The sequence below is a fragment of the Fopius arisanus genome, unplaced genomic scaffold (assembly GCF_000806365.1).
Source record: "Fopius arisanus strain USDA-PBARC FA_bdor unplaced genomic scaffold, ASM80636v1 scaffold00010, whole genome shotgun sequence".
Classification (NCBI taxonomy): Eukaryota; Metazoa; Arthropoda; class Insecta; order Hymenoptera; family Braconidae; genus Fopius; species Fopius arisanus.
The window spans coordinates 881657-907603 of NW_011887749.1; the positions used below are offsets into that span (position 1 = coordinate 881657).

General features: G+C 34.7%; 3 protein-coding genes across 3 annotated transcripts in view; 1 reads left to right on the plus strand and 2 right to left on the minus strand.

The window, feature by feature from the left end:
* Nucleotides 1-8756, minus strand: part of iav (transient receptor potential cation channel subfamily V iav) — a 32409-nt gene extending 23653 nt beyond the window's left edge. The window contains exon 1 of the mRNA XM_011317235.1: nucleotides 8357-8756. The gene's annotated coding sequence lies outside the window, so the exon portion shown is untranslated. The remainder of the gene's footprint in view (nucleotides 1-8356) is intronic.
* Nucleotides 1327-25103, plus strand: LOC105274286 (icarapin-like). Its single transcript, XM_011317234.1, has 4 exons — nucleotides 1327-1526; nucleotides 12620-12775; nucleotides 22138-22247; nucleotides 23862-25103. The coding sequence occupies exons 1-4, from the start codon at nucleotides 1463-1465 to the stop codon at nucleotides 24123-24125; spliced, it is 594 nt and encodes a 197-aa protein (XP_011315536.1). The 5' UTR covers nucleotides 1327-1462; the 3' UTR covers nucleotides 24126-25103.
* Nucleotides 24424-25947, minus strand: part of LOC105262711 (uncharacterized) — a gene marked incomplete in the record, with an annotated part of 30992 nt that continues 29468 nt past the window's right edge. The window contains 1 exon segment of the mRNA XM_011298432.1: nucleotides 24424-25629. Coding sequence (XP_011296734.1) covers nucleotides 25509-25629 — 121 coding nt within the window.

Genomic DNA, 25947 nt, shown 5'->3' on the forward strand with positions numbered 1-25947 from the left:
CCTCTATTATATTCTCATCGCTCTGTTGATGAACCCAATCAATAACAAGAGGTATTTCATTACCATCCTGGTGATACAAATACGGACGATGAATAATTCAGTATCAAAGTGGTGAAACACGTAACGAATCAATCTCTCTGATGTTTCAGAATCGATACAGTGAGTATTTCTGGGAAGAAAATATTGAGACTTTCTTACGACTTTTCTCGCCCCTCGTGTTTTCCAGATAAAATTCATTTTCGGGGGAGTATATATTAGGACGGAAAATACCACTTTACTTGAAGATGATGATATTAAATATATTCTGGTTAAATATAACAATATATGATGTAAGAATATGAAATATATTGGATATTACTCTTCGAGTAATCAATTAAATTGATACAAAAAATCTGAAATACATCGTGAAAAATATATTCCTTGTTGACGTTGACAATATAATGATATAATATTATATTAATATTAATAGTGAACTTACTATATTGGGATATCTAGAATCGAATCTTATCGTGCAAAAATTTCTGTGACGCAATCCAGGGAATTATACATATATAATTCTAAAATCGGTGGCCCTTTTCTAGACATTTACCCTAAAATCCTTTCTATTAGTCAAATATACTCTGACTGATTATAGAAATATATCATCATATGCAATACAAAGCGATATACCCATTGAAAATCATTAATACCACTGTAATTTCATTATTAATTCACTCACTTCTCGACTCAATATAATTTAACATTACATTTTCTACTATAACAATTATATTTTAAAACTCAGAATCGAAGAAAATTCATCATACAATATCTGAAATCAGCTATGATAAGTCATAACATAAAATATATCATAACATAATATACAATATATCATTATAATTGTCATTATTAATTACTCATTCCCATCTTAATTTAACAATATAATTTGAAATGATATTTCCTATAATCACAATTAAATTGTGAAACTTAGGATCGAAGAAAACTCATCATGGAATACCTGGAATCGGCTATCATGAACATAATTTGCGCGTGCAGTTCTAGAAAATGATAATTGTAAAATGATAAAAAAAATGGAGAACCTTCCGGGTTCTCCAGGCAGACCTAGTGAAACCTATCCCCTCTATGTTCAACTCCCACCGCAGCTGCCACCTCCATCTCCAACGAAAACACAAGATTGTTCCAGGTCAGCACAAAGACAGATGAATATACAAAAAAAAAATGCGTGTGGGTGAAGTAACAAGTGGGGAAAATAGAGTTGTATTGGTTACTTAGCACACACGTGACGTATCACAAACGTCGATTATAGGATTGGTCCCCGAGTCAGTGCATATAACCCACCAACTCTGACTTGCTCAGCTCAGAGTTACAGTCATTCAGCAACGAGACAGTTCAGTGCGTGACCTTGATCGATATTCTCAGTTTTCAGTTGAGTTTGTGTATTTCAGTGATAATTTTCTTTGCTAAAATGAAGGGATCATTCAGATTCCTCGTGGTTGCTTTACTACTTGCGCTTGCGCATGCATTACCTCGTGAGTACTTGTTCAATTATTATTTTATTCTTTCAGTTTTTTAGGGGAATTTCAAAGAATTATTTGAGATTTCGAGTTTACATCTTTTGGAAATAGAGATTTGAGGTCAGGGGATTAGTTTTTCGAACAAAAGATATTCTACATTTATTTTGGGGAATTTTTTTTATTTATTTTTTTATTATTATTATGTGTATGGAGATGTGATATACAGAGAAGAACGTGGAATTATCATTGGATTTGAATTGGGTATTTCATAGAAAAATAACGAACCAATTTTGTGTATTCACAACAAAAAAATTCGAGTGGCTTCAATTTTCTGTAGGAAGGCAAAATAAAAAATGTGGAGAAATAGTGGAGATAACCAAAATAATTGAAATGAATCTATTTGCCTAAAAAATATATAAATACAGATGACAATGTAGAATTTCATTTTTTGATGGCTGAGAAGAAATATTTTTTTATGATGAATGCGGGAGACCCCCTTCAATTTTTTCCATCAATTCAATTTTTTTCCACCTCAAATGAATAGACATTTCTTTAATTCTGGGTCTCCGCATGGGTTTCGTACCCAATACATATAGATTTGAAAAATATTTCAACAGCACCGGGGCGTTCGCCGGAAACAATTAAAACCGAATCCAATCGCGCGGTGCACCGATGACAATATACGTATATACACCACACGTTTTTATGAAATAATGAAAAAAAAAAAGATATTTGGGGTGAAGGAAATGAGTGGAAGAGGATAGCAAATGCATGTACAAATGTTGAAGATTCAATTATGCGGCTAACAAGCGACAGACTAATTGTTTTCCACTTTGTGTTTCGTATAAATTGCCCTCTCATCTGTCGCTTCGGCGTGTAAATCAGTTAATAATGGATTGAATTTTTTAATCAAGTACTAACGAGTGTCAGAGACTGATTTAAAATTCATTCCAATATTTTTAACTCGCGTGAAGGGAAGGGGGAAATGATTTTTTAAAGAGGATGTGGATTTTTCTCTCGTTTATTCGTCATTCAATCACTGAAGGTTAAGGTTTTACTTGCCACTCGAGACGCGCATAATTCATCGAGAAAACCGGTTTTACTTCACTTCCTCCTCTTGGATGTTCTCATTTTTCCAGGGGAATTGCATTCCCTGCCATTACTCTATGCGTTTTAAAACATCAAGGAAAAATAACAGAACAATTCTGCAGGGAAATGCCAGGATAATTGCATTTTTTTCAATCCCAATTTTTGACGAGTATCTCGGAACTGAAAGAAGATAGCAATATTTGTATAAGAACCTTTTTTATAGGGTAAAGTCAGAGTTATAAAAAATGTTATTATAAAATTATCACTATTTTCCTTCAATTTCAAGATATTGACCGAAAAGCGGAATACTAGACGATGATAATTGCGTTTTTTTCAATTCCAGTTTTCAATAAATATCTCAGTATCGAAGGAGGATACTGATAATTTTACTTTGACATTTTTTGTAGAGAAAGGTGAGAGCTATCAAAAAGGTTATCATGAAATTATCACTATCTTCCTTCAATTCCGCGATATTTTCTAAATAAATGGGGAATTCCAAGCAATGAGAATTTTTTTTTTCAATCCCGTTTTCAATAAATATCTCAGTATCGAAAGAAGATACCGATATTTTTGTTTTCACATTGTTTATAGAGGACAGTAAGAGCTACAAAAAAGGTGATTATAAAAATAGTGCTATCTCCTTTCAATCCCATGTTATTCGTTAGAGAGTGGTCTCAAAGAAAATGCATTTATACGACTTTTTCATATAATCCGCAGCGGGGAATCGTTTTCCGTTAATTGGAATAGGAATAAAAATTAAATTTGGATTGAACTCATAAATCCGGTGTAATTTCTCAATCGTTGGGGAAAAATGACGCGACGACTTGTTGTTCCCACAGTTGTGGTTATCAGACGGGTAATTAATTTTTACCGAACAGATCATAAAACTTACATGACGATTCGTACTATTTTAGTTCCTACTCACGATTTTTATTGACTTTCATTTCCTCTGTGGATTCAATTTAGAAAAACAGGTGCTTCAAAGCAAATAAAAACTTTTATTTCGCATTTTTTTCCTGGTATATAATTTTTATTCAATTCTTCTCATGACATGTCATTTTTTCCGATTTATTTTATATTCCCGTAAAAAATTAGATAATAATTCAATTATTATAATTAAATTGAAAAAATCAAATAATTATATAATGAAGAATAATCACTCAAATAAGTATTCACACTAATTTTCTGCTGATTTTTATTGAATTTTTTTCCTGGTGTGTGAGGATTTTTTTTTTGCGATTCAACAGAAGAAGTGAAGGGAAACTTGAATTCGCGGTGTGATAGAGCGGTTCACCGTGGGTGTGAACTTGACGGGAACAGTTCAACGTGGGAAGTCTCATGAAGGTCCTCTGAAAGGTTTAAAACGATTTTTTAATGATGCGGAATAAGGAGATCGGGAATTTAATCCGATTCAGTATGATTCCGGAAGGACAGGTGGGAAATGAAGCGAAGGGGATCGATGAAAATTGGGGCAGGTCATGGATAAGGTCTTCGATAGAATCGATTATTGGAGAATCCATTTCACATACGGAGAAAAGGCGTAAGAAAAATTGCGTGACACTTTCCATTATCGAGAACTGAAATTCTCATTTTTAACATCAACTAAAAATACATTAAAGTTCACTATTTCCATTTTTTCCATAAATTTCAGTACAGCGGAATACAATTTTCACCAGAAGCGATAAATTTTCAGAAAGGAAAGATAATTTCAAATTATTCTCCTAATATAATTCTCTATTTTATCTCTCGGAATTCACCAGAAAAAAAATTCTCACGCGTTGAAATTTACGTTTTGGGAAATAAACAGAATTTTTCTCCAGTAGATTTTTTTGTGGGTATCCTTATTGATATTAAATATATTTTGGTCAAAAGTTTGCGGAAATTTCAAATATTTTTCAACAAGCCGTCAATCCGGAGCACTCGTTGGAAACCTGAACCTGACGAAAGACAACAGAGCAAAAACCGCTGACGCGGATTTTCCCATCGGGTTGACGTTGCGCATGAATCGTCCCTCCACTTTGCCATAAACCTCGTGAAATTAAACGACATCCAGCTCGGTATAATATTTAAAGAGCAAACGTTAAAAAAAAAGAGGAAAAGAAGAGAAAAAGCAAAGTAACATCTCCTCTTAAATAAGGAACCGAGAAGAAGCAGGTGAGGTTGTCGAGACAAAAATATTTTCCCTCGTCGTCGTCGAGTGAGTCTTGAAGGGGTTGGGGGAACGCAATTATGTCAAGATTCGCAGAAAAACCGGAAATAGAGTGCGCAAGGGGAAAGCCAGAGTGTACAGAGAGAAGTGTTACGTAGGCTTAGAGATGAGGGTCGGGGGTGTAAGGGAATTTGTGCTTTAAAAATTACACGAGAATATTACGTGTTATATTAATTATCGGTTACCTATATATATATCAATCATTTCCCATCACCCATCACAATAACATAACTCAAAATATTACCTCAAAAAATCACAACAACAAATGCACAACTAAAAAAATTATCGCTTCAAAATATTGCATGCCGACGATTTATTCGGTAACTATTAATGAGTTGTTGCCGATATCTTCTCATTTTTCATGTGTTTTTGTAAATTTTTTAGATTAACGTCAAGATATATATTGTTTTAAGATTTTATAATGAAATTAAAAACTATTAATTATAACTCACAAATCTTCATAATTCCGCGTCTATTCGCGGAAAAATTGAACTCATTGAACTGCTTCTGATCAGTTATGGATTCAATCTGAGATCAGGCCCAGATCAGGATTATATGTAACGCATCTTTCCACCGGGGATACTTAATGAATGATTAATGAAGTAATTACTCCTATTGGAGAGCTGTATTGGGTAATAGTTAAGGGATAGCATCAATCGAATTTGTCTATCAAAGTAGGGAAGCAGTAGAGGCGCGATTTTCAGCGTAGGCTTACAGGTTTTGAAGGGTTTAAGGGATGGGGTTGAATCGTACTTTAAGAATTACCCTCGAAGCTCCTTGTCGCCGTTGTGGGTGCAAGAATTATGCGGAAACGCTTGCTCGACCGGAAGACAATTCAATTACCGCTGCTGGAGAAGCCATAAACCAACCCTTTTCATCGTCTCTCTCCCTCAATACCATCTTTCTCCATCTCATTTGAGTTTTAACGGTATCAAGACACTGACACCTCAACGTATTCAGATCGTAAAACAGTTTCAGTAGTGGAATAAAAAACGTTGAAAGAAAAATCGAAATCAATACGATGTCGTTGAGTGGAAAACCAGTAAGAGGATTAGAGTGTAGATTGTCTCCGGCTACTGCTGGGTTAAATAAATATTTTATTCTCGAGGGTCTCTCAGGAGGAAATTGAGAAAGATTCGGGAATGCATGTTGACACTATTTTTTTGCCAGTTCAAATCGAAAAGGCAGCAGTCTCACGCTTTGGATTAATTTCAAAATAATTCCTCGGGGAAATGAATGCTTTCTTGGAATTTTTGCGGTTAAAACAAGTCAGCGGCCTGTGGCTATAAATTAATTCTTCTCTGTATGAATTCTCAGCGCTTTCCATGGAAATTCCATTAAACTGATTGAAAATAATTATAATCATAATTACAATGAGAAAATGTAAGAATGAAAAAAAAGTTATCGTTATCCTTCATGTGGAATTCAATCCATATAGTTTAATTCCGGAATATTCTTCTCTCGGGGTAAAGACCGATTAATCCGATAAACGATTGATTTTAGGAGAAAATACCAGAAGACATTTTCATTCAGAAATTGAAGCAGCTATAAAAATGTCTCCCAACTTTTTCACCTCAAATTTATAATTATCGAGATAAATCAATAATGAAAAAAACCTTAAAGCGGTCGTTTTCGCTTTATTGCTTTATTAACTATTTATTATACGACCAATGATTGATTTTAGGAGAAAATGCGATAAGAACATTGCTATCGTAAATTCAATAAGCTATGAAAAAGTTCTCTGATGTTTTTATCTGAAATCGATAGATTTCGAGATAACTCGATAATTCATGTGAAAAATGTAGTCGATTTATTGAGTTTTGTTATTGAGTCATTGACTATTTCAGAGTGAGAGAAAAATGGGAAAGAAATGAGAGGAATGACGAGAATCCGAAGTGAAACGATTCGATCATAAAATAGGTACTGCATTAAATGTCTAATCCAATCTCATCAAAATGCAACACGAACGACAGATGTCTCCTCTAGAAAATACGACATTTCCATTGTATTTCTCTTTATCACAGGCGTCACTCGCAGCCAAGTCTTTTGTGAAACTAATTACCGCTTCCTGTCAACGGTGGAATAAAAATATTCACTCATCGGGATGAATAATTCACGCATGCCACTCGTGCGAGTGTCCATTGTCCTCAGCGTAAGGATAATGACAGATTATTTAATAGGAAATTTTCCTGGCATTCTGCGTCGTACGTGCACCTCGCGTTGCGAAAATACTCAGCGATACATCAAGTGGAAATGATTGACTTCAATCAACGGGCCCTTGTCGTTTATCTCTTCACCGAAATTGCCTTCAATTGTTGTACCTCGAAATTGTCATCCAACGGATTATCTTGGCGTGCTGTTTGGGATTTGACGTTTTTAAAAAATTACGCGGAGAAAAAAAAAGAAACGATAAATCACGTGGAATGACAATTGTGACATTTCAACGGACGGCATTTAACATCATCGCAACAATCATACGGGTTGTAATTATTCTTAAGAAATATAGGGAAATATTGATTTTCATTTGCACCAATTCAAGAACTCGCCTTTGGATTTTCCGACTTTCCTCGTGCGATGAAAAAACTATAATATAATATAATATAATATAATAATAATAATAATAATAATAATAATAATAGTAATAATATATTAATAGTAATTAGATATGATCGTAATCTTATATTTGCAAAATGAGAGAAACGATTGAATATATTTCAGTAATATATTTGATTGAATAAATATATGTACATATTATATATTTCAAATATTTTGTTTGAAAAAATTGGATACATTAATAGGATTTCAAGGTATGTTTTGGAAATGATTGGTCACCTGTTCCTCATTTTCCAATTATCTTCCAATTCGTACCAATCGTAAAAAGTCATGGGAAAAATGAAATGTAGAATATTCTGGGAAGGCTGTTTACGATAATTTTTATTGCACCAGAAGGCATTCGCTAGAACAATGAACAAAAGAAAGAGCCACTGAAAATTATCATCTAGACAATCTTTATAGTTTCATTTAGCGACATGACTCACGGGACGAGTCACTCCTCTAATCAGTGACTGAAAATTCAGTAGGTGCTAAAATTCTGAACAAATATAATGTTAAGAATAAATTAAAGTAATTGGCATTAGTGAAGTCATCGAGTGACTCAGTGGAAATCTGAATTATCTATATTCAAGAAATACTCCGTGGTTTTCTTCAGAAAAAATTTTCTAAGAGTATTTCAATTTTTTATCATAAAGTTACAAATTTCTTGGATAAAAAATGACGGAATTTTTTGTCAAATTTAATAGCAAATTTCATTATATGAGAGTGAAAATTCGTCGAGTCAAGTATTGATTTCACTGCAAATATTTTCGAAGATAAAAGAATGAGTCTCAGTGTGAGAAAAAGTTTTGAAACAACTCGGGAGTTAATCGGGGTTGTAAATAAAAATAGTTAAATAGAATGTAATTTAAAATATTGAGAGAAGTCCACGAGAGAGACGATAAAGGAGAGAAATATCGTGTTATATTAAAAAGAAATTTCATTTTTTCCTCACGTTCTCATCTCCCACTCCACCTCCTCAGCATAATGTATTTATACGTGCATGTAACAGCGGGCTACCAGACGCAATAACTCGGTCTATGTGCGTCGCACCACACTAGCTTCAAGTACTTCCAAGTTATTACTGCTTTGACGTTGAATATATCCGTTATTCCGTTTTGCCTTAACGCTGTTGTATATGGCAAGTACGTAACTGTATATCTGGGTACAAAGTTTCATAATACCAGTGTCGACCCGTAGACATCAACTGCCTCTTCTGGGTATAACTATGAGGTGCTTCTTGGACACTTGGCATTTGGCTTTTATCGACTTGTCATGGTATCGTTGAATGAGGGCTTCATTCCATCGCCTCAGATTATTTCAATATCAATAAATCATTCATCCATACAGATCTCCCATGCCAACGTCATTCCTTATTAAAATAAATATATATACTACCAAAAACTAGTCTAAATATATTATATATTATACTATTATCCTATCATATATGACTCCTAAATATATAATAATATATATGTATAATAATGATAGCAAGAGTCTATAGTATTATTATTGTTATTATTATTATTATTGTATATAATGTATATAATGCATTTAGCGCATACGTAATTTATATAGAAACATCCATTTTTCACGCCATTAACAATCGGTACAGTAGATATAATCGGATTGAACTCTGAATATAGTATCCATTAAGACAATCGATATACTTTGAATGAGCGTTAAGATGATTTATATTTCCGGAAACGAACATTATACGTTTTAAATAGAGAGTAAAAGGTCTTTCGAATCTCAAGATATATTTTAGTATGTAAATTGAAGTGAATTGAAGATTTTTATAAATCTTCATAGGTCTCCAAATCTTTATGGGGCGAAGAAATTATAGCAGTTGTTTGCAAATTGTTGAGTCATTTTTTCGAGGCTTGGCAATTTTTTGAAGACGTTAATCATTAATTACGATTACACTGATTCTCACACGAGGCATTCTGGTATAATCTGGTTTTAAAATATTTTTTTCGAAATCAAAACTATAATTATACTGGGAAAAAATCATGATTTCCGATGTAATCTAGTTTTCCCGAATTTTTTTTACTACTTTTTGGTTCTCCTCTTTGAATGTACCGTGAGGACACGGCTACTTGAAATTTTGAAAATAAAAAAAAAACGAAGCAACCGTGGAAAATTACTGGAATTCATAATGCACGGTGGATGATGAGGTTGGCAGATTCTGGCTTTAGCACATTGCATTCGCAAATATTCAGCCAACGTGGCACACTTCAGACACTGTCAACGTGTGCATTTCCTGGTGTACTTGAGAAATTAATAATCCATAACATGTGTCTCGAGAATATGTACCGAATGCAGAATATTTACATCTGTGGTGGAGTGTCGAGGCATTAAAATTCGTGACCCGGATAAAATCCACGCATTTCCCAATCTACCCTTATTGTCCACTTTCAAACCAAATTTCAAATTGAAATTCCTAGTTCAACAATCCGAATTTTCGGCCTGATAATTTGCCTCCGCTACAATAAATGGAATGTCAAGAGCAATATGAGCAAATGGTACAGGGCCACGCCCCTCGTTCAATTCGCTCCAAAATTGCGCAGCGGGAAAGGCTCCGCCCAATACCCTAACTCAAATTGCACTAACACATATTTCGGGTCTGATGATATTAAAAAAGTTATCTAATTGAAGATAAAAGCTTCAAAACGATATCTCGTCCGTTAACATCCGTGGGAAGGCGGGAGCGAAATGAGCAAAGTGAGCAAACGGGGCGGGATCCCCGCCCCTCGCTCAGTTCGCTCACCAATCGCACCGCGGGGAGGAGCCCTACCCAACACACTTAAAAGAAACTTAACTTCTCAGTAAGATTTTCCTTGATACCACATCCTTTCAGCAATTCAAGGATTAGAAATAGTGACCAACGAAAAAAGGGGGTAACCCCACCCTTTTCCCCAAAAACTGATTAATGTAATTAACGCCATAAAAATAAACAAAAAATGGCCTCTCGTCTGGATGTTGAATTCCAACTGAAATAGGTCATCCCAAGGGGCAAAAAGCAACCCGACAAATAAATATACAGTCAATTCTTTTTTTTTTCTCTGTATGCATTGTGCAGCTGTTAATTATAGTACACGCTGATTGGCGGTTGGCGAATGGGCGTGTGGCTCGAGCGTGAACATTTCTAGCTGTTTCACTAGCCGGTTGAAGCCCCGTGGACGGTGAAGGTAATTAGTGTAATTAGGTCGGAGCATCGGTGTCTCCACTCGGGTGCAGTTGTACGTGCATAAACCAGAACCACCCCCTCCCCCTCTCTCAACCCCCCAACCCCTTCTTGATATAGTTGTCCTCCCTAATGTTTGGTGTATATGTATAAATCCACCAACGGATACACCTGGATGACGAGACTGACAGTCAATCATGACTCCTATAATTTGATGTATATCAACAAGTGGAATATTGACAATTGTCTTTGGAAATTAATAGATTGACTGGCCTATTTTTTCGTCTCATTCTCGTTACGTCGATTTGTTAATATAATTAATGTTTATTAATATAGGAGAGTGCAGGGCGATATTGACGTGTTTTTATTCAACTTGATGTAGTGGCAATTATCACTGTTCAATAAGTTTCTCGGATGACAAAATGACTGTCTAAAGTGATGAACGCCTTTTTTCAAATCACTCCATTATTATGTCAAATTGATGGCTTCGAAAGAAAAATAAATTTTTTATTGTTTAACGAAGTAATACATTTTAGTAGGAAAATCATTATTTCCTTTTTTTCTATTACTCCCATTGTGGGACATGCACAAAAAATCTATTCCAGAAATGAAATCTATAATGATATATTCAATGCATTCACTGATGCTGTTTCAATCTGTGATGAAAGTACATAATTAATGCATTGAGTTCTCTTAATAAAATTTAATTCCTAGATAAAGTAAATAATGAAATTAATCTAAATATATCTATAAATTGTTTTTTCATTGAATATATTCAATTTAATACATGCATTAATTCATGTAGATATTCATTTGATTTGATTTAATAATCTATTGAGAGTACGTAATAACAAAAAAATTGAATTCAAATAAAAAAATATCTATATGATCCAGGACTTTCACCGAAGATTATGCTTCAGCTTAAAATTATATTCCTGGATAAATCTATTGTTGATATAAATGTAACAGCAATTTTTTAAATAGCACATTCTCCATAACTTTTTCACCCCCTAACGATCGCTCTCTAGTAGAGTAATGGTAGAAATTGTGCAAAGCTACGAGACAAATTGATTTCAATTGCCTTCCTACGTGCCATGCACCAACGAGAATTGACGAGGAACCTGGCAAATTGGATAATAGCCAACGCGGAATCTCAGGGATCCTTCCAAACCTCTAGCCCTCATTTTCCTTTTCGGGGGGTCATTGGGCGCAGCATCTCCAGACGTTGAGAATTGAATTATACGTGACATTCACACTGTTCCCTATTTTTTTTTTTCACCTTCTCCAGTATCCCTTCAGCCTGAAAAATTTGCTGGAAACCTTCGTTTCCATCCCTGTACTTTTTTCAATGGGGGGTGGGGGGGCAGAGGGGCCGGGGGAGGGGGGAGGCCAGTGGAAACTTTAGTTTTCCAAGATCGTGAATATTTTCCGAGGCACTCGAGAATTCTCGACGAGTCCCATGAGACGACACGAAAGAGACTTTTCGGAGAATAGTATGAGAGAGATAGGGTGGGAGGGGGTGGATGCTCCCACTGGTGCACGAAAAGAACAGAACGGGAGGACCAAAGATTAATAGATGAAAATGAAAAAAAAAAAAAAGAAAATTTTCCACTCGCCCGACGGACGAATAATTCCGGATGATATTTATCTCCTAATAGAGTTTCGAAGTATTTTTTACTCTTTTTTAAAAAACTAATTCCGGGGATTATCTCCAGGCAATCGCGAGTGAATGAGCGCTGGGTATTTTTTGTTACAACTTTTCAGGTAATTGTTGACTGGTTTTTTTTATTTTTCATTGTTCAGTTGAGAGCTGAAAATATTTATCTGGAATTTGATTTTTTGTAACTCAATGGAGAAAAATATAAATCTCGAGTGATTGCGCTCGGGAAAATAATATCTGATGCGAAAAACCGAAAAATTAACTTACATGTACTAAATATTCTTTTCGGCAGAAATTATTTCTGGATGTACTGATTGTAAATGGTAAAATTATAATTGGTAGATTTAATTATTGTGAGGGATTTTTTTCAGGTGCACTACCTGACGAGGAGAGGCCAGAGGCTGCCATTTATCGATGGTTAGTTGGTGGACGGCCAACCCTGCCTAATGGTAACAATGACGACGGAAACCTCTTCGCCGCCGATCCATTAAGAACAATGGGATATGACTTGGATCGCAACATTCGCAGTAAGTAAAACACTCTCTTAACGATGATCACACAAAAAATCTCATCATGAAATATAATAACAAAAATAATAATAATTTCGAACAACCTCATCCCATTTTTAATAAAAAAAAATGAACCACCAAAAACTAGAAAAATATATGAAATATATTATCATCATCTTACATGATTCGTATATGAATTATATATGATGGATATAAGACATTAAAATATATCAGATAGATGTTATATTGAATGTAATATATATTTGATATATATTATGATAATAAAATACAATATTATTTTTATAAAATCAAACTAATTAATATTGTAGATGTTAATGAGTTCAGTAGAATCGATGAAAAACTAACAGAAGACCCATTGAAAAAATAGTCCAGCAAATTAGGTTTAATTTTCAATGAAATTTTTTGGTGCGTGCATCTCTGCGTGTACATAATCCAGGCCTCTCCCAGCCGTATGTACTCTTCATCTAGTTGCACGCATGTACGGCAATGTTTGCGCGTGGAATCGACTTGCATACATGACTGCTAATGCGCGGAAATGCTAACAGTGGGTTACACGACTCTTGGATAGCAATTATTGTGTAAATGTATTTATGAGTATTAATGGGAGACATGCGGTGGTTGTTGCTGGTGATACAGTGGATTAAAAAATTGCGGCGAATATTATTTTCATTCACCTTCATGTTTATTAATTTTTTTAAAAACTTGTTTGGAGGTGTAAGTTATTTTTTATTTTCCACAACTTATTTTTTGCCCTCAGTTGAATGCCCTGTTGGTCATTTTTTTATTTCTCCAATTAATGATCATTGTAATCTTTCCAATTTTACTCCGCGTAATCAGTGGATCAATCAGTCAGAATGAATTAATCAGCAGCAACTCTGGTGACAGTTATCATGGGAGCCGACCTTGCAGCTGGAATTATCAGCATGCGAATATATTTGTTGAGAGGAAATCCGGGAATCACCTACGACCCGGTCATTCCAATGACTGAAAATTTCACTCGCGTAATTGTCAATATTGTCAGTATGACTCACCGAAATTGAAATTTCTGTATACGGATTTGTTTAGAGACTAGATGGATATACATTCTTGGAAGATTACATTTGAAATTTTTAACAATGGCAAAGTGACAGGAAATTTTTGTAGAATTCTTCATTGATGAAATAAATTTGTTGACAAATTAATTCTCAATTTCCACTAAAAATTCCAGTAAGAATAACATAATGCTGAAGAGCTACAATTTTCCGTGCACTTTATTTATTGAGAATTCCCGGTAAAAATATCCCATAAATATTATTATTTTTAATAATTAATGGCGTTCTCTGCTCCACTATTAGAGTTAAAAATGGCCCGCAAAAAACGACGTGCAGATTTTTTGGATTAAAAAAAATTGAACTCGAAAGAAATAAAATAAATAAAATCCTTGACTCCAGAAACTTCTCTCCTAGCATCAATAAATCTTTTCCAACATTAAGAAACTTTCTCCCCCTCTCGCCTTTGAAAAATGTCCAATTCCCCGAATTTTCATGTTTCCAAGCAAAAAAGTAAAACCCATTGCACTTCCCCCGAAAGGCTATCCTAATAGATATATCCTCTACAAAAACAGATCCGCAAATATATTTCAAATTACATAAAAATATATATAAATATGTGTCAAATATACATTGCATATAACATCTAAAAAAAATGATACCCTCAAGTATATTTCCTAATACTAACCATAAGATATAATATATAATATATTTGACAAATGAAATTCTCCTCCTACAAAATATATTTCGTCTATTTATGGTATTCCGTGTGAGAGATGATCGGTGATTAGATGAGTCCCATAAAATATTGACGACCAGTTATTCTAAAAAGCCGTGAAGTACCGAGTTATCCATGTACTGGCAGTGCTCCAATATCAGGTATATCCGATATACGCGTGTCGAGTGAGCGGAGACCACCGGAAGTAGTTGTACCACACACATACACCACTGTAATGATCCAAGTGCCCTGGCAAAACCCTCAGGTACATACAATTACACCGAGATACATGTGCTTTGTAAGTGAAGTCCTGTTTTCGGCACGTGATAGGGCACACCGTTGAATTCCGGAGTCCATCTCGCTTAGCCACATATCCCCGTTTGAAAAGCCTATATGTGGTCATGCGTTTTCACACGTTACCAATACCACATTATTAACAATGTACATGTACCGTGTGTGCACATCACGATATGTGTGGGGGCCTCAACAATCTGCCCGCATCATTCGTCCATCTCCACCTGGATGAATATATCACATGTGTTTGTACATAAAACATAACGCTAGCGGTGCATGTGCAATGCAGTTGGTGATCGATAACACTGGGGGGTAATTATACAGCTGTTTTTTTTTTTTTGTCGAGAGTGGGTTAATGCATGTGCTGCTCAATCCAGCCAAAATGCCAGTTTCACATTTTCAACGGTGAAACAGGAGTTTCAAGGCTTCTTTCACCATTCAACTCGTTATTTTTCAAGTGCAAACGAGTAATTTCCCTAAGAATACGAGAAATTAATGGAGGAGTTAAGAGAGAACCCGTTGGGCTGGCGGAGAGGCGGTCGTGTCGTGCCACGGGGCACCATTCCAATACCGCTCAGAGGATATTGCGTAAAGTGACTTTTTTCTTAAACAGACAGTAATGATACTTTTCTGTGGTGAATTTATTTTCTTTCACTACTCCAGTCTAATCAAATACTAACGTTGGTATGTAATAGTGCGCATTGTTAATCAATAATTGATCATTTCTGCCCTCTTTCTTTTGCTCCTCAATTCTCCTTTAATTAATCCTTTATTTTTTCTGTTTCGGTGGAATTTTACGGGAAAATTATTCTCTAAACGGTGGAAAAATTGAAAAACCCAAAAATATCAAAAATTAAGTAAATCTCAGAAACTTAGAAATCATGGCGGAAACTGATGGAGATTGCGAATTATTGCCCAAATGAGCGTCAGATTTTTGAAAATTAAAAAGATGTCAAACAACGAAAGTTGCAGATAATTCGACAAATTTGAGCTAGAAATACGAGAAGGGAGAGAATTGTAAAAATACAAAAGACGCCAAAAAATCAACGAGATCAAAAATATCATAAATTCCGTCTAAAATCTCGTATTTTATAGTTAATGTTTTCTGTGTGCAGTATTACCACTTCTCGGCGTCAACAAAATTCTTGATAGTTATTGTGGCGAGGGAGATCCTGAGCTCGAATTAGTCTCAAACGATGCGTGAATGTCGCGCGAATCGACTAACCACTGCCTAATATGACACTTCCAGCTGTCAAACTGTCAAAAACTTTGATTACTAGTCCGCCAAGTTGACGCTGTAAAGACCTAAAAAAATAGTGAAATTATTCATGCATTTTTTAAATATTCAAAATAGTTAATTGTGTGGAATTCTTTCAACAGTCAGATTCTGTCATGAAATTGTTCATTATCATTATTATTGAAAATATTTCCAAGTCGATAATTGGGGAGAAAATGGAGTGAGCGGTATTCCCTGCTCAGCGGTACAGGCGTTACCTCCTCTAATGCACTTTTAGTGTTCGTTTGGGGGTTTTGGGTAAAGGTTACAAGATCAAAGGATTGGGGAGGACATTATTGGAAAGGCTTCGAGATAATTTTTTTAGTGCCTCTACCATTATTGAGAGTGGATCCGAGGCGATAGGTGAGAGTGATAATTGAATTGGGGAGTCATCGATATATTTAGAATTTAATTTGAAGAGGAATATTGCAAGAAATGTCACTATAAAATACTACGACCATTTGATTTCACTTTCTCAAACTCCACGTGAGGAATTATCAATTCGCCAATTATAAAGTCATGATAATGAATGTCTGATCAATTAATAATCAGGGATGAAATGAAATATTCTGGAATGAATGAAATTTCAGGAAATCACAATCACTCGTTCGTTCAAAACCTTATGTTAGCCTTTTGTAACATTCATTAAGGTCAATAATTATTTTAACATTGACTTCGCCTGACATTTACTTCAGGATGACATTTTGGTCTAGACAATTGGTTAATGCTTTAATAAACGCTCATTGATTTATCGATGAATACCACTGTTCAAACAGCTATTTATAAAGCAACATCATACACAAGTGCCTGCACTATGTGTTTATTCCAACAACGGGACAAAAGGTCACCAGAGATCACTGCTTGTGCAAATATCTTGCCTCGAGGGCACGACCTCTTTGTTCCGTAATTCAGCCCACGAGCTACGTCAACTCCTCTGGATTATCTAAATTCTATTCGTCGATACGATGATTTCAGGGGATTCAGGAATCAACGAGTTATTCCAGTGGATGATGCACACGAGAAATTCCAAGCGCATGCTCTGAGGCTGTCATGATAATAATTATTATTAATCTCAAAACGCAATGACAGAATTTCCACATTGCACTGTGAAGGGAAATTATTTTTCCTAAGGATATATGCATTTTTATGAAAATATTCTTTCTCCAGATGAAAATTCCTTGATGAGAAATGGGAGTCATTCAGTAATTTCCTAAAATTTGTAAGTTAAATGAGAAACTAATTCAGGAACATGAAGGAGACGGTTGATTTCTTTACCTTTTCTCCCTCGAAGTATATTTAATCTGTCTGCCAAAATCTCGAAATGAAATAAATAAATAATAAAAATTCCTTGATATCTATATATCTATTTTTTGTTGGCGGTTTAAACTAGAGTGATTGAATGATTTTGTAAATTACCAGAACGAGATAAATGAATTCAGGAACATGAGGAAGACAATTTATTTCTACCGCACTTATCCCCCGAAGAATATTTAATCTATTGGACAAAATATCTCTGAAAAAGAAGTTTTTTCCTCGGGATTTACGTGGAGTAAGTGTCAGGAGAGGAATCATATATGCGCATTCGTAAGTCGGTTGAATAAATTTACGGTGGGAAAAGTGTGGGGTCGACTGTGTTGAAATGCAAACTGTGGATTTATTGTTCCTATCAAATGCCCTAGTTTTCAGCTTCATTGAGTTTCTGAAACATTTTTTTTGGGAGCCAAATATGAATTGGAAAAGGAACCGACCCCTCTGCTCAGTCGATTACAATGATGCCTTATTTAAGACGTCTAATTGATGGGAATAATCATTCCTAATTGGTGTATAGCACCTGACATTTCGAAAATGCAAGCTTTCCCTAAAATATGCACCCGAGTTCCCGTCGACTTCACTCAAGTCTTGAATAATTAAATTAGGGGATTCAATCTAAATTTTGGCTCCTGAATTATTTAGAAAGCACTTGACATTATGCTCCAATCAATTTCTGCTCATTTTAATGGTAAGAAATGATTATCAATTAAGTAGCAGAATTGAAGATAGTAGATAAGAGGAATATTTAAAAATTTCTGTGATGCGATGCTCGAGCGTAGGGCAAATTGATTTTTAAGGCGATCAGTATCAGCTATCACTGGATACCTCGTAAATGGAGAGAGATAGAAGAATTTTTATAAAAATCTTTTGTGTAGAGCGTCGGATGAACTACAAAAAAGATTTCTGCTAAAATTTCGCTATGTCTTCCTATTCCACCGCAAATTTCTAGTTTTAATTGCGATATTTCATAATTTTTCAATAGAAAATTGTAATAAATACTTTTGATTTTATATTAACCCTTTTATGGTTCAGGTATCAATTTAGAAAGGAATTTCCTTGAAAATTTCGTAAAGAGTATTTATTACAATTTTTTAGTGAAAAAAGATAACGTGCATTTGTCAACATGAAAATGTAATAAATAGAATTTTTTCGGGTGTATGCGATAAAGAGAAGAAAAATTCGTCTTTTAAAAAAGATTTTCAACGGACAAACGCATGAATAATTCCAATGAATAACATAACGTGAGGGGCGGTATCCTTGCTGCGATTTCCGTCGTAATAATAATCGCTAGTGTTGAGGGTTGGGTGGAAAAATGGGTGGTTGTAGGGGGTGAAATGGGGATGGGATATTATACGAGAATCGGCTCCGCATATAATATTCTGTACACTCTCTGTACCGAGACGCATTGTGAACGCCAGTAAAATATGCAAAATTTATCGGGTCGTTTGCCATCCACGCTCTCTCACACCGTTATATCCCTAGTCCAGGCATAAATTATTATCATATATATCCACACCCGAATATAACACCAATTGTTGAAATATCATTTTCCACAGAAAAGATGAAAAATGTGGGATAATTCAATTTCAATTTCCCGCGATGTCTATTTTTCAAATGATATTTCGAGTGCAAATGATTTTCCTTTGACAATGATTTCATTCCACGGCGCCTCAATGAGGGGATAATTAATTAGCTTTTAATTTCGAGTGATGGATTTTCCTTCCCTTTTCAAGCTGGTTAATTGAATAACCGAGTGACCAACACCGATACAACAATTCGGTTCATGTTACCTGATGAATTGAGTAGACTATTTTTTCTCGATCCGCTTGGATTAATTATATATTCGGTGGAGTTAATTGTAAACATTGTTGATTGATTAAAGTATAATTTCCTGTGCAGTTTTAGAAAAAAAACGGTTTTGTTGAGGCAAGCGAGTATTCGGTAATAATTACCGAATTTCGATTCTTGGAACACGCCATCTTGTTCATATCGTCTGTTCAAAATCATCCTATATCCGCCAGATCCACTCACATTCAATAATTATCATTCTTACCAGAATGAGGTGCATCTTGAAGTGATTTCAAATCATTAATTACAAATTAATTAATGGGTTCATGTACTGGAATTTGATTCTTCTAATCTGCACTGGAATTTAATCCTTCTCGTGAGAATCGCCACGATACTATACATAGTCTACTTTATTTTTTATACTATTCCAAATCATGATGAATCATGCGAGTAAACAATCTGTTTTTCAAATTAATTAATGATTCAGTAAATATTACCTAATGGTCATATGGTTGAACATGCCACCACTCAACAGTGAATTTCGAGACTTAAAATATGATGATGTTAATACTTTTATTGGGCCTTAAAGATAGATCCCTCAGATGGATCACTTAGGAGCGGTTACTGTGCTGTCAACCGTGCTTTTTGGCGACAGTCACCGATTTTTGTTAATATCAAGCGAATTCTTCAATCAAGGGACGCAACCCGGTGTAACAACAATTTATTCACCTGTAAACACAATAACAACCGATATAAAAATCAACCGGATATCTACCCCTCGCCTGCTATGCTATTGATGCGTCGTGAAATTGACGAGCTGACAATCGAGATGACAGCGATAAAATTCGGATGAAAGGGTGCATACGGAGCAATAAACATTAGCGTATTGTTCATATTTCAAACCCATCGTTACTTCTTCAGTTCCCCTTTCCGCGGGTCGGCAATTTGTTTTTTTTTTCCCATATCCATCGCAAACGGAAAAACTAAAAAGAGGGGAAAAAACGGATCAAAGCGAAATATCAAAACCCACATATTTTATTTCATTTCAAATAGGGGGAGGGAAAAATCGATGCAACAAAAATTATTGTTGTATTGGTGTTGTGCTTGTAAATTTGATACACGAGTTTCTGCACGCGATTTAAATTACACAGTGACTGAAACTCGAGTGAATGACTGCCTTCGGTCGCTCATTATCTTTGCGATTTTTTTTTTCTTCCTCTGGTTTTTAACTTTTTTTATTTATGCGGACTACTGAACGATAATTATTCACACGATCGTGCACATTCTGGATGGCGGCCTTTGCAGTAGTGAAAGTTTGGGTATTTTATGGAGACCTTGATCTCATTTTCCTCCATGAGAAGGAGTTTTTGGATGCGAAATACGCACACCACGTTTACCGGTTTCCTACCGGTTTTTTTTTTCACGCAACTTCGATTGATGTTTAGAGAGGAAAAAATAAAATTTCGGGGCTTTGATTGAAAATTTGGAGGGCAGCGTACGCGATTCCGAGTAAAAATCGTGGAGTTTCGAGTTTTTCTGGAAATTGAGGGAAATTCTGTTACAACAACACGATTTTTTTTTCCCTCCGAATTTTCTACGATTTTTGTCGATTTTCTAGGAAAAATGGAACGAATTTTTCATTGTATTTTTTTATTTTTATACGAAATTTTGCATTTTCAGGGACAAAATATCCTGCAATTCCAGTGAGATTGAAACACAGTAATAATATCCGAAATTTCGTGCAAAAAATTCAGGCAAAACTGCTCAGCAGTTCACACTGAAAAAAAAAAAGTAAAAATTTCCCGCAGATTACAAACTCTAATATTTGCGTATATTTACTTGTGGCAAGTAAATTTACTTTGCAGATTTTTTTTCTCAGTGGAGTGGGCTAATGCCCGTACTAATTAAGTTATCAAAGATCTCCGTGGGGTACGTCATGCTGATGGATCATGCCATAATAATAACTTCTTGTTTTATATTTAAATAATATAATTAGTTGATAGGAATTGAAAGAAACAATTATCGCTAACGAAGACCTTGACTATTACAAAAAATGGAGTTCATGGGCATTTGATTAGTCATTTGAAAATGATTTCATTTCATTTCCATTTCAATTCGTTTTTTTAATTAACCCACACCATTTAAACCTTTTATTTATTCACGACTAATTAAAAAAAGCAATCATGGAAATTATAAAAAATTATCAGATCGTTTTAAAAAATTTCCCGTGAAAAAAGACGAGAATCACTCAAGAATTATTAAACTCCACGGAAAAAAACTCATATTAAAAAAAAATAAATAAATAAATAAACTCATCCGATATGAAATAAATTTGCAATATATTCACCCCAGAGAATTCCGGCAATCTCTTCGTCAGGAAAAAATGATGTTTCTCAAACAAAACCAAAGGTACAACAAAATAATAAAAAAATCTTATCTCCAACAAATTAGCGCAACCTCTTTAATTGGCAGAAATAATTCTCTTTCCACGTATTATCACTCAAATGAACTCCGCAACCAATTGAATCGAGGGATAAAAAAAATATGAGAAAGGAGGAGGCGCAATAAACTCGCTTGAGAGGACAATCTCATGATCAAGTAATACCAGAGTGAATATAAAACTCGAGAGTCGTCGAAGGGTGTCGATGATATTCTAGGTTCATGCAAAATCGATAAGATCAGGAATAATCGTCTCCACTGGGGTATAAGGACGGGCTGAAGAAAAAATGCAAAAAAAAAGTCTCACCTCCAAAGGTTCTCGGGTAATTGCCAGCCAATGGCCATTCATTCACGTCTTTTGAATTTTTCATTCTATTTATCTTTATCAATAATAATTCTAAGGCATCGGAAACCGGAGGCAGATAATTATAATTGGGAGAGTAAAATGTTAAGTTGCCAATAGCCATTTCATTAAATTTGTGTGTGTTTCTTTTTTGATTTGCAGAAAGCGCGGAGAGCTTCAGCGACTTTATCACAAAAACTTTCACTAAAATCGGCGAACTGTTCTCAGGGAAAGGACTTCCTGAAGGGGGCAACACGACCTCCGTTACTCAGGTATCATTTTCAGGGTTTTTCTTCCTTCTCTAGCTTCTATCTCTCGCCGGGTTTTCCATTTTCTCCAGAGTGAAAGAAAAATTGCCGGCATTTTTCTATATTCGCCTGGAAAATTAAAGGAACTTCTCCTTTTTCAATCTATTCGCTCTGATCAATCGCTCTGATGTAATTCCGCGGGAAAACATTTTTTGCTTCAAATTTATGTTTATTTTAACTAATTTTGCGTTAAACATTTGCCTCGAAGTGAAAGAAAAATCGCGGGCATTGAAAAAAAAAATGAGAAACACCAGGAAAACAATTAGAATTTTTCAGTGGAGTTTCTCCCAGAAAGCGTTAAATTTTTGTATCAACTTTTTTCCGCGAGAAAAATTCCACCTGGCACTGAAAAATTTTCCGAGTATGAAAAAACTAAAACAAAATTTCCCTCACCAGCGATGGAATTACAATGACTCATGGCCGATAGATTGTAATTTTTCCGGTGGAAAAATGGTATCTAAACAATTTTTCTCCGCGTATTCACATGAAATTCGTAGGAATTGTTCTCGAAATCAATACAAATTCATCAGAATTTCCTTTGACGTCAAATCGCTCTACCCCGTAATTTCTCTTTCACATTTTTTCAATGTTTCTTTCCTTTACACTCTTTCATCCGTGCTTTTGTACTTTTTCTCCATTTGCCAGTTTTTTCGGTGAAAAGGACTAAAAAAAGTCTTTAATAATAACGTGGGATGTCCGCCAATCACTCGCCTCTGTTCCTGTTCCGTAGTAAAAATTCGATCTAAACCCCTTCCACATCTCTCAGCGTCATATTCCTCTTTTATACGAAGAGGACTCATCGAGTCCAGTGCAATACAAACGAAAATACAGTGTTGCAACGTGAGGGAAAATTAAAAGAGAGAAAAAGTTGAAAATAAAGAATAAAATGGGGGGGTGAGAACGATGTAGAAGAAAAAAGGAAATACGAGAAAGCCTCTCCACTTACTCAGGAAGGAAAGTAACACACCGAGAACTGTGTAAAAAAAAGGAGGGATTTAAAAAAAAGTGGAAAAGCAAAGAAAATAAAATCAGTGATATCGTGTGACGCCGGCAAATTTTCAGCATTAAACGAAATATCCCACCGTTGTACGAGAAAAACTAGCAAAACAAAATGAAATCTTAATTGCTGTGGAAAAGAGCTACTATTTTTTTCATAATACGAGAATTTCAAATTCTCCACATTTTCCGGAAATGAATGCGGATGGTTGTTAGTGTTGCGCAATTAACAGAAATATTCAATTCCATTCAATATAATCTACACCGAAATACAAATGGATTCTATTTCAGTTGCTTATATTTTGTATAAAGTTTACAATAACAATTAATGCTTGATTTGACGAGAAAAATTGGAAGCAATATAAAAAATTGAATGGGAAAAAACGGGGAAAATCATCGAGGACAAAAAAACATGGGGAAAAAATGCCAGAAATTTCCCATGGGAATTTTTGAATTACAAAAAAAACTTTAAATATATTTTTATCCTCGAAAAAAAACGACTCAAATCGATTTGCCTCGTCGCAAGATGAATTATCCGACTCAATTTCTCACCGATTGCTCTGAACTTTATTTTCCTTTCAGCGAATTGATGGGCACGTCGTGACGACAAACCTGACAACATACGACAGTGAAGGTGATGATGGCAACTTCAGCTTCCGCTTGCACATAATCGACATTAAACCAGAGAGTGGCATAAACCTCACCCCGGACGCAACTGAAGAAAATTCAGGAGTTACTACCACAGCAACAGACTCAGCCAAGGGGTCAACCTCACCAAAGAGTGTCGAGTCCCTTGAAGACAAGAATGAAATACCAGACAGCCAAGTGGAAACCTTAACAGCTTAATTCAAACTATTTCCATCCCGTTTTTATTCCTTAATTATTCATTAAAAATAATGAAACACTAATGAATTAATTGAGTCAAACGTGATCAGTTGAATTTCCCTCATTCGATTTATCGGCAACACGTCTGAATATTACTAAAAATAACATTAATTTTAAAAACATTAATAACAGTCAAAATATTACCAACTCAAATATCACACGTGCAAATATCGCTCATCTGAATATCATGCGTTATCATTGTCCAATATAATATCTGAAAATATTTTAGAGAATTATTTTTATGCATTTCACTTGGTTGTTTTTTTTTCACAATTGCTGGATAATTTTGCATTTACCAGTTTTCTTCTCCCATATTAATCAATCATTAAACAGTGAGTGATAATAATAATAATAATAGGAATGATTGATAATAGAGAAGAAGCATCAACAATTAAATTATTGAAAAAGTTAAACAATATTTTCAGATATTTTACTTCAGTGGATAATATTCTTGGATATATTTCGGTGATTAATATCTTGGAAAATAATATTTAGACATGTTACTGATTTATCTTGCGAATGAGAAGCTCAATATTAATATATCCGGACAGATATTAATATATCTGCCATTGTAACCCAGAGTCACCCATTATCGGTGAAATTACCCAATTACCTAATTAACAGAAAAATTGGGATCGACTAGTCACGTTTCACGGATTAAATTCATGTGATTGTTATATTATTACTGATGGCAATAATTCTATTGTATTTGTTTCCACATTTTATTCTTAATTGATTATTAATAATTTGGATCGATTAGAAACAGAACTAATCATCAAGGATTTCTTTAATTATTTTTAATTTTGCACTAGAATAGGCGAGAGTTGATAATTATTTTAATTATTGCAGTTGTGAATCTATGAGTATTTTATGGAAAGTAATGTTTTCTATTTAAATGACCACTGTAATAGACATTAATAAAAGTGTGAGGTATTTTAATTCTAGTTTACTCTATGATCCTTTTCCAATTTTATTTATTCGATTCAATTTCTCGGTTTCATAAACAACTATACAGTTACACAATTGCGCGTATAAATATAAATGACTGTCCTCAAAGGAGCTGATGAAACAGTATTACAAAATGTGATGCAATTTTCATTACAAAAATTCGATGGATTCGTTGATTATTTATAAATAATCGGTCGATGGGATAAAAAGATGAAAAATGGGGATTCGCTTCAAGCTGTTGCGCATTTCTTCTGCTCTTTTATTCGGCATTTTTTTTTTGTTATTACTCAGACTAGGAAAATTGTAGGGGCTTGAGGCGATTGCAGACTTGTTTTTATTTCATGCTGTGATTTGAGCTTTATTGACATTTTGTTAATTTTCCTTCAGTTATGGGGACTAAAGGGATCGGAGGGTTTTGTCGATGTGACGCAGTGTTGCTTCGGGGACGGCGTCTGTGAGGGCTCGACGGAATCCCTCACACCTCGAAAGCCTTTTGAACATTGATTTTGCATAATTTCTGGAATGGAGAGAGGATTATTCATGTAGTTTTTATAAAGAACTTTATCATTCCGTCAAAAACTCTATCGAATTTCTTGAAGGTAGAGAGAAATTTTAAAATCTCTGAAGAATTTTTCGCGTTAAAGAGAACTGTTCTCTTCATGAAATAAATTGTTTAAAGTTATTGTTAATCGAAACTTTGAATTTTCGTTGACAGATTCTGTCAAATGATAACAGCAAATTCCTAACATTAAAAAAAAATGATAAATATTCCGAATTTTAACATAAATTTGCAGAATTTGTCATCGTGTAACAGATTTTTTGAGGAAAATGATAT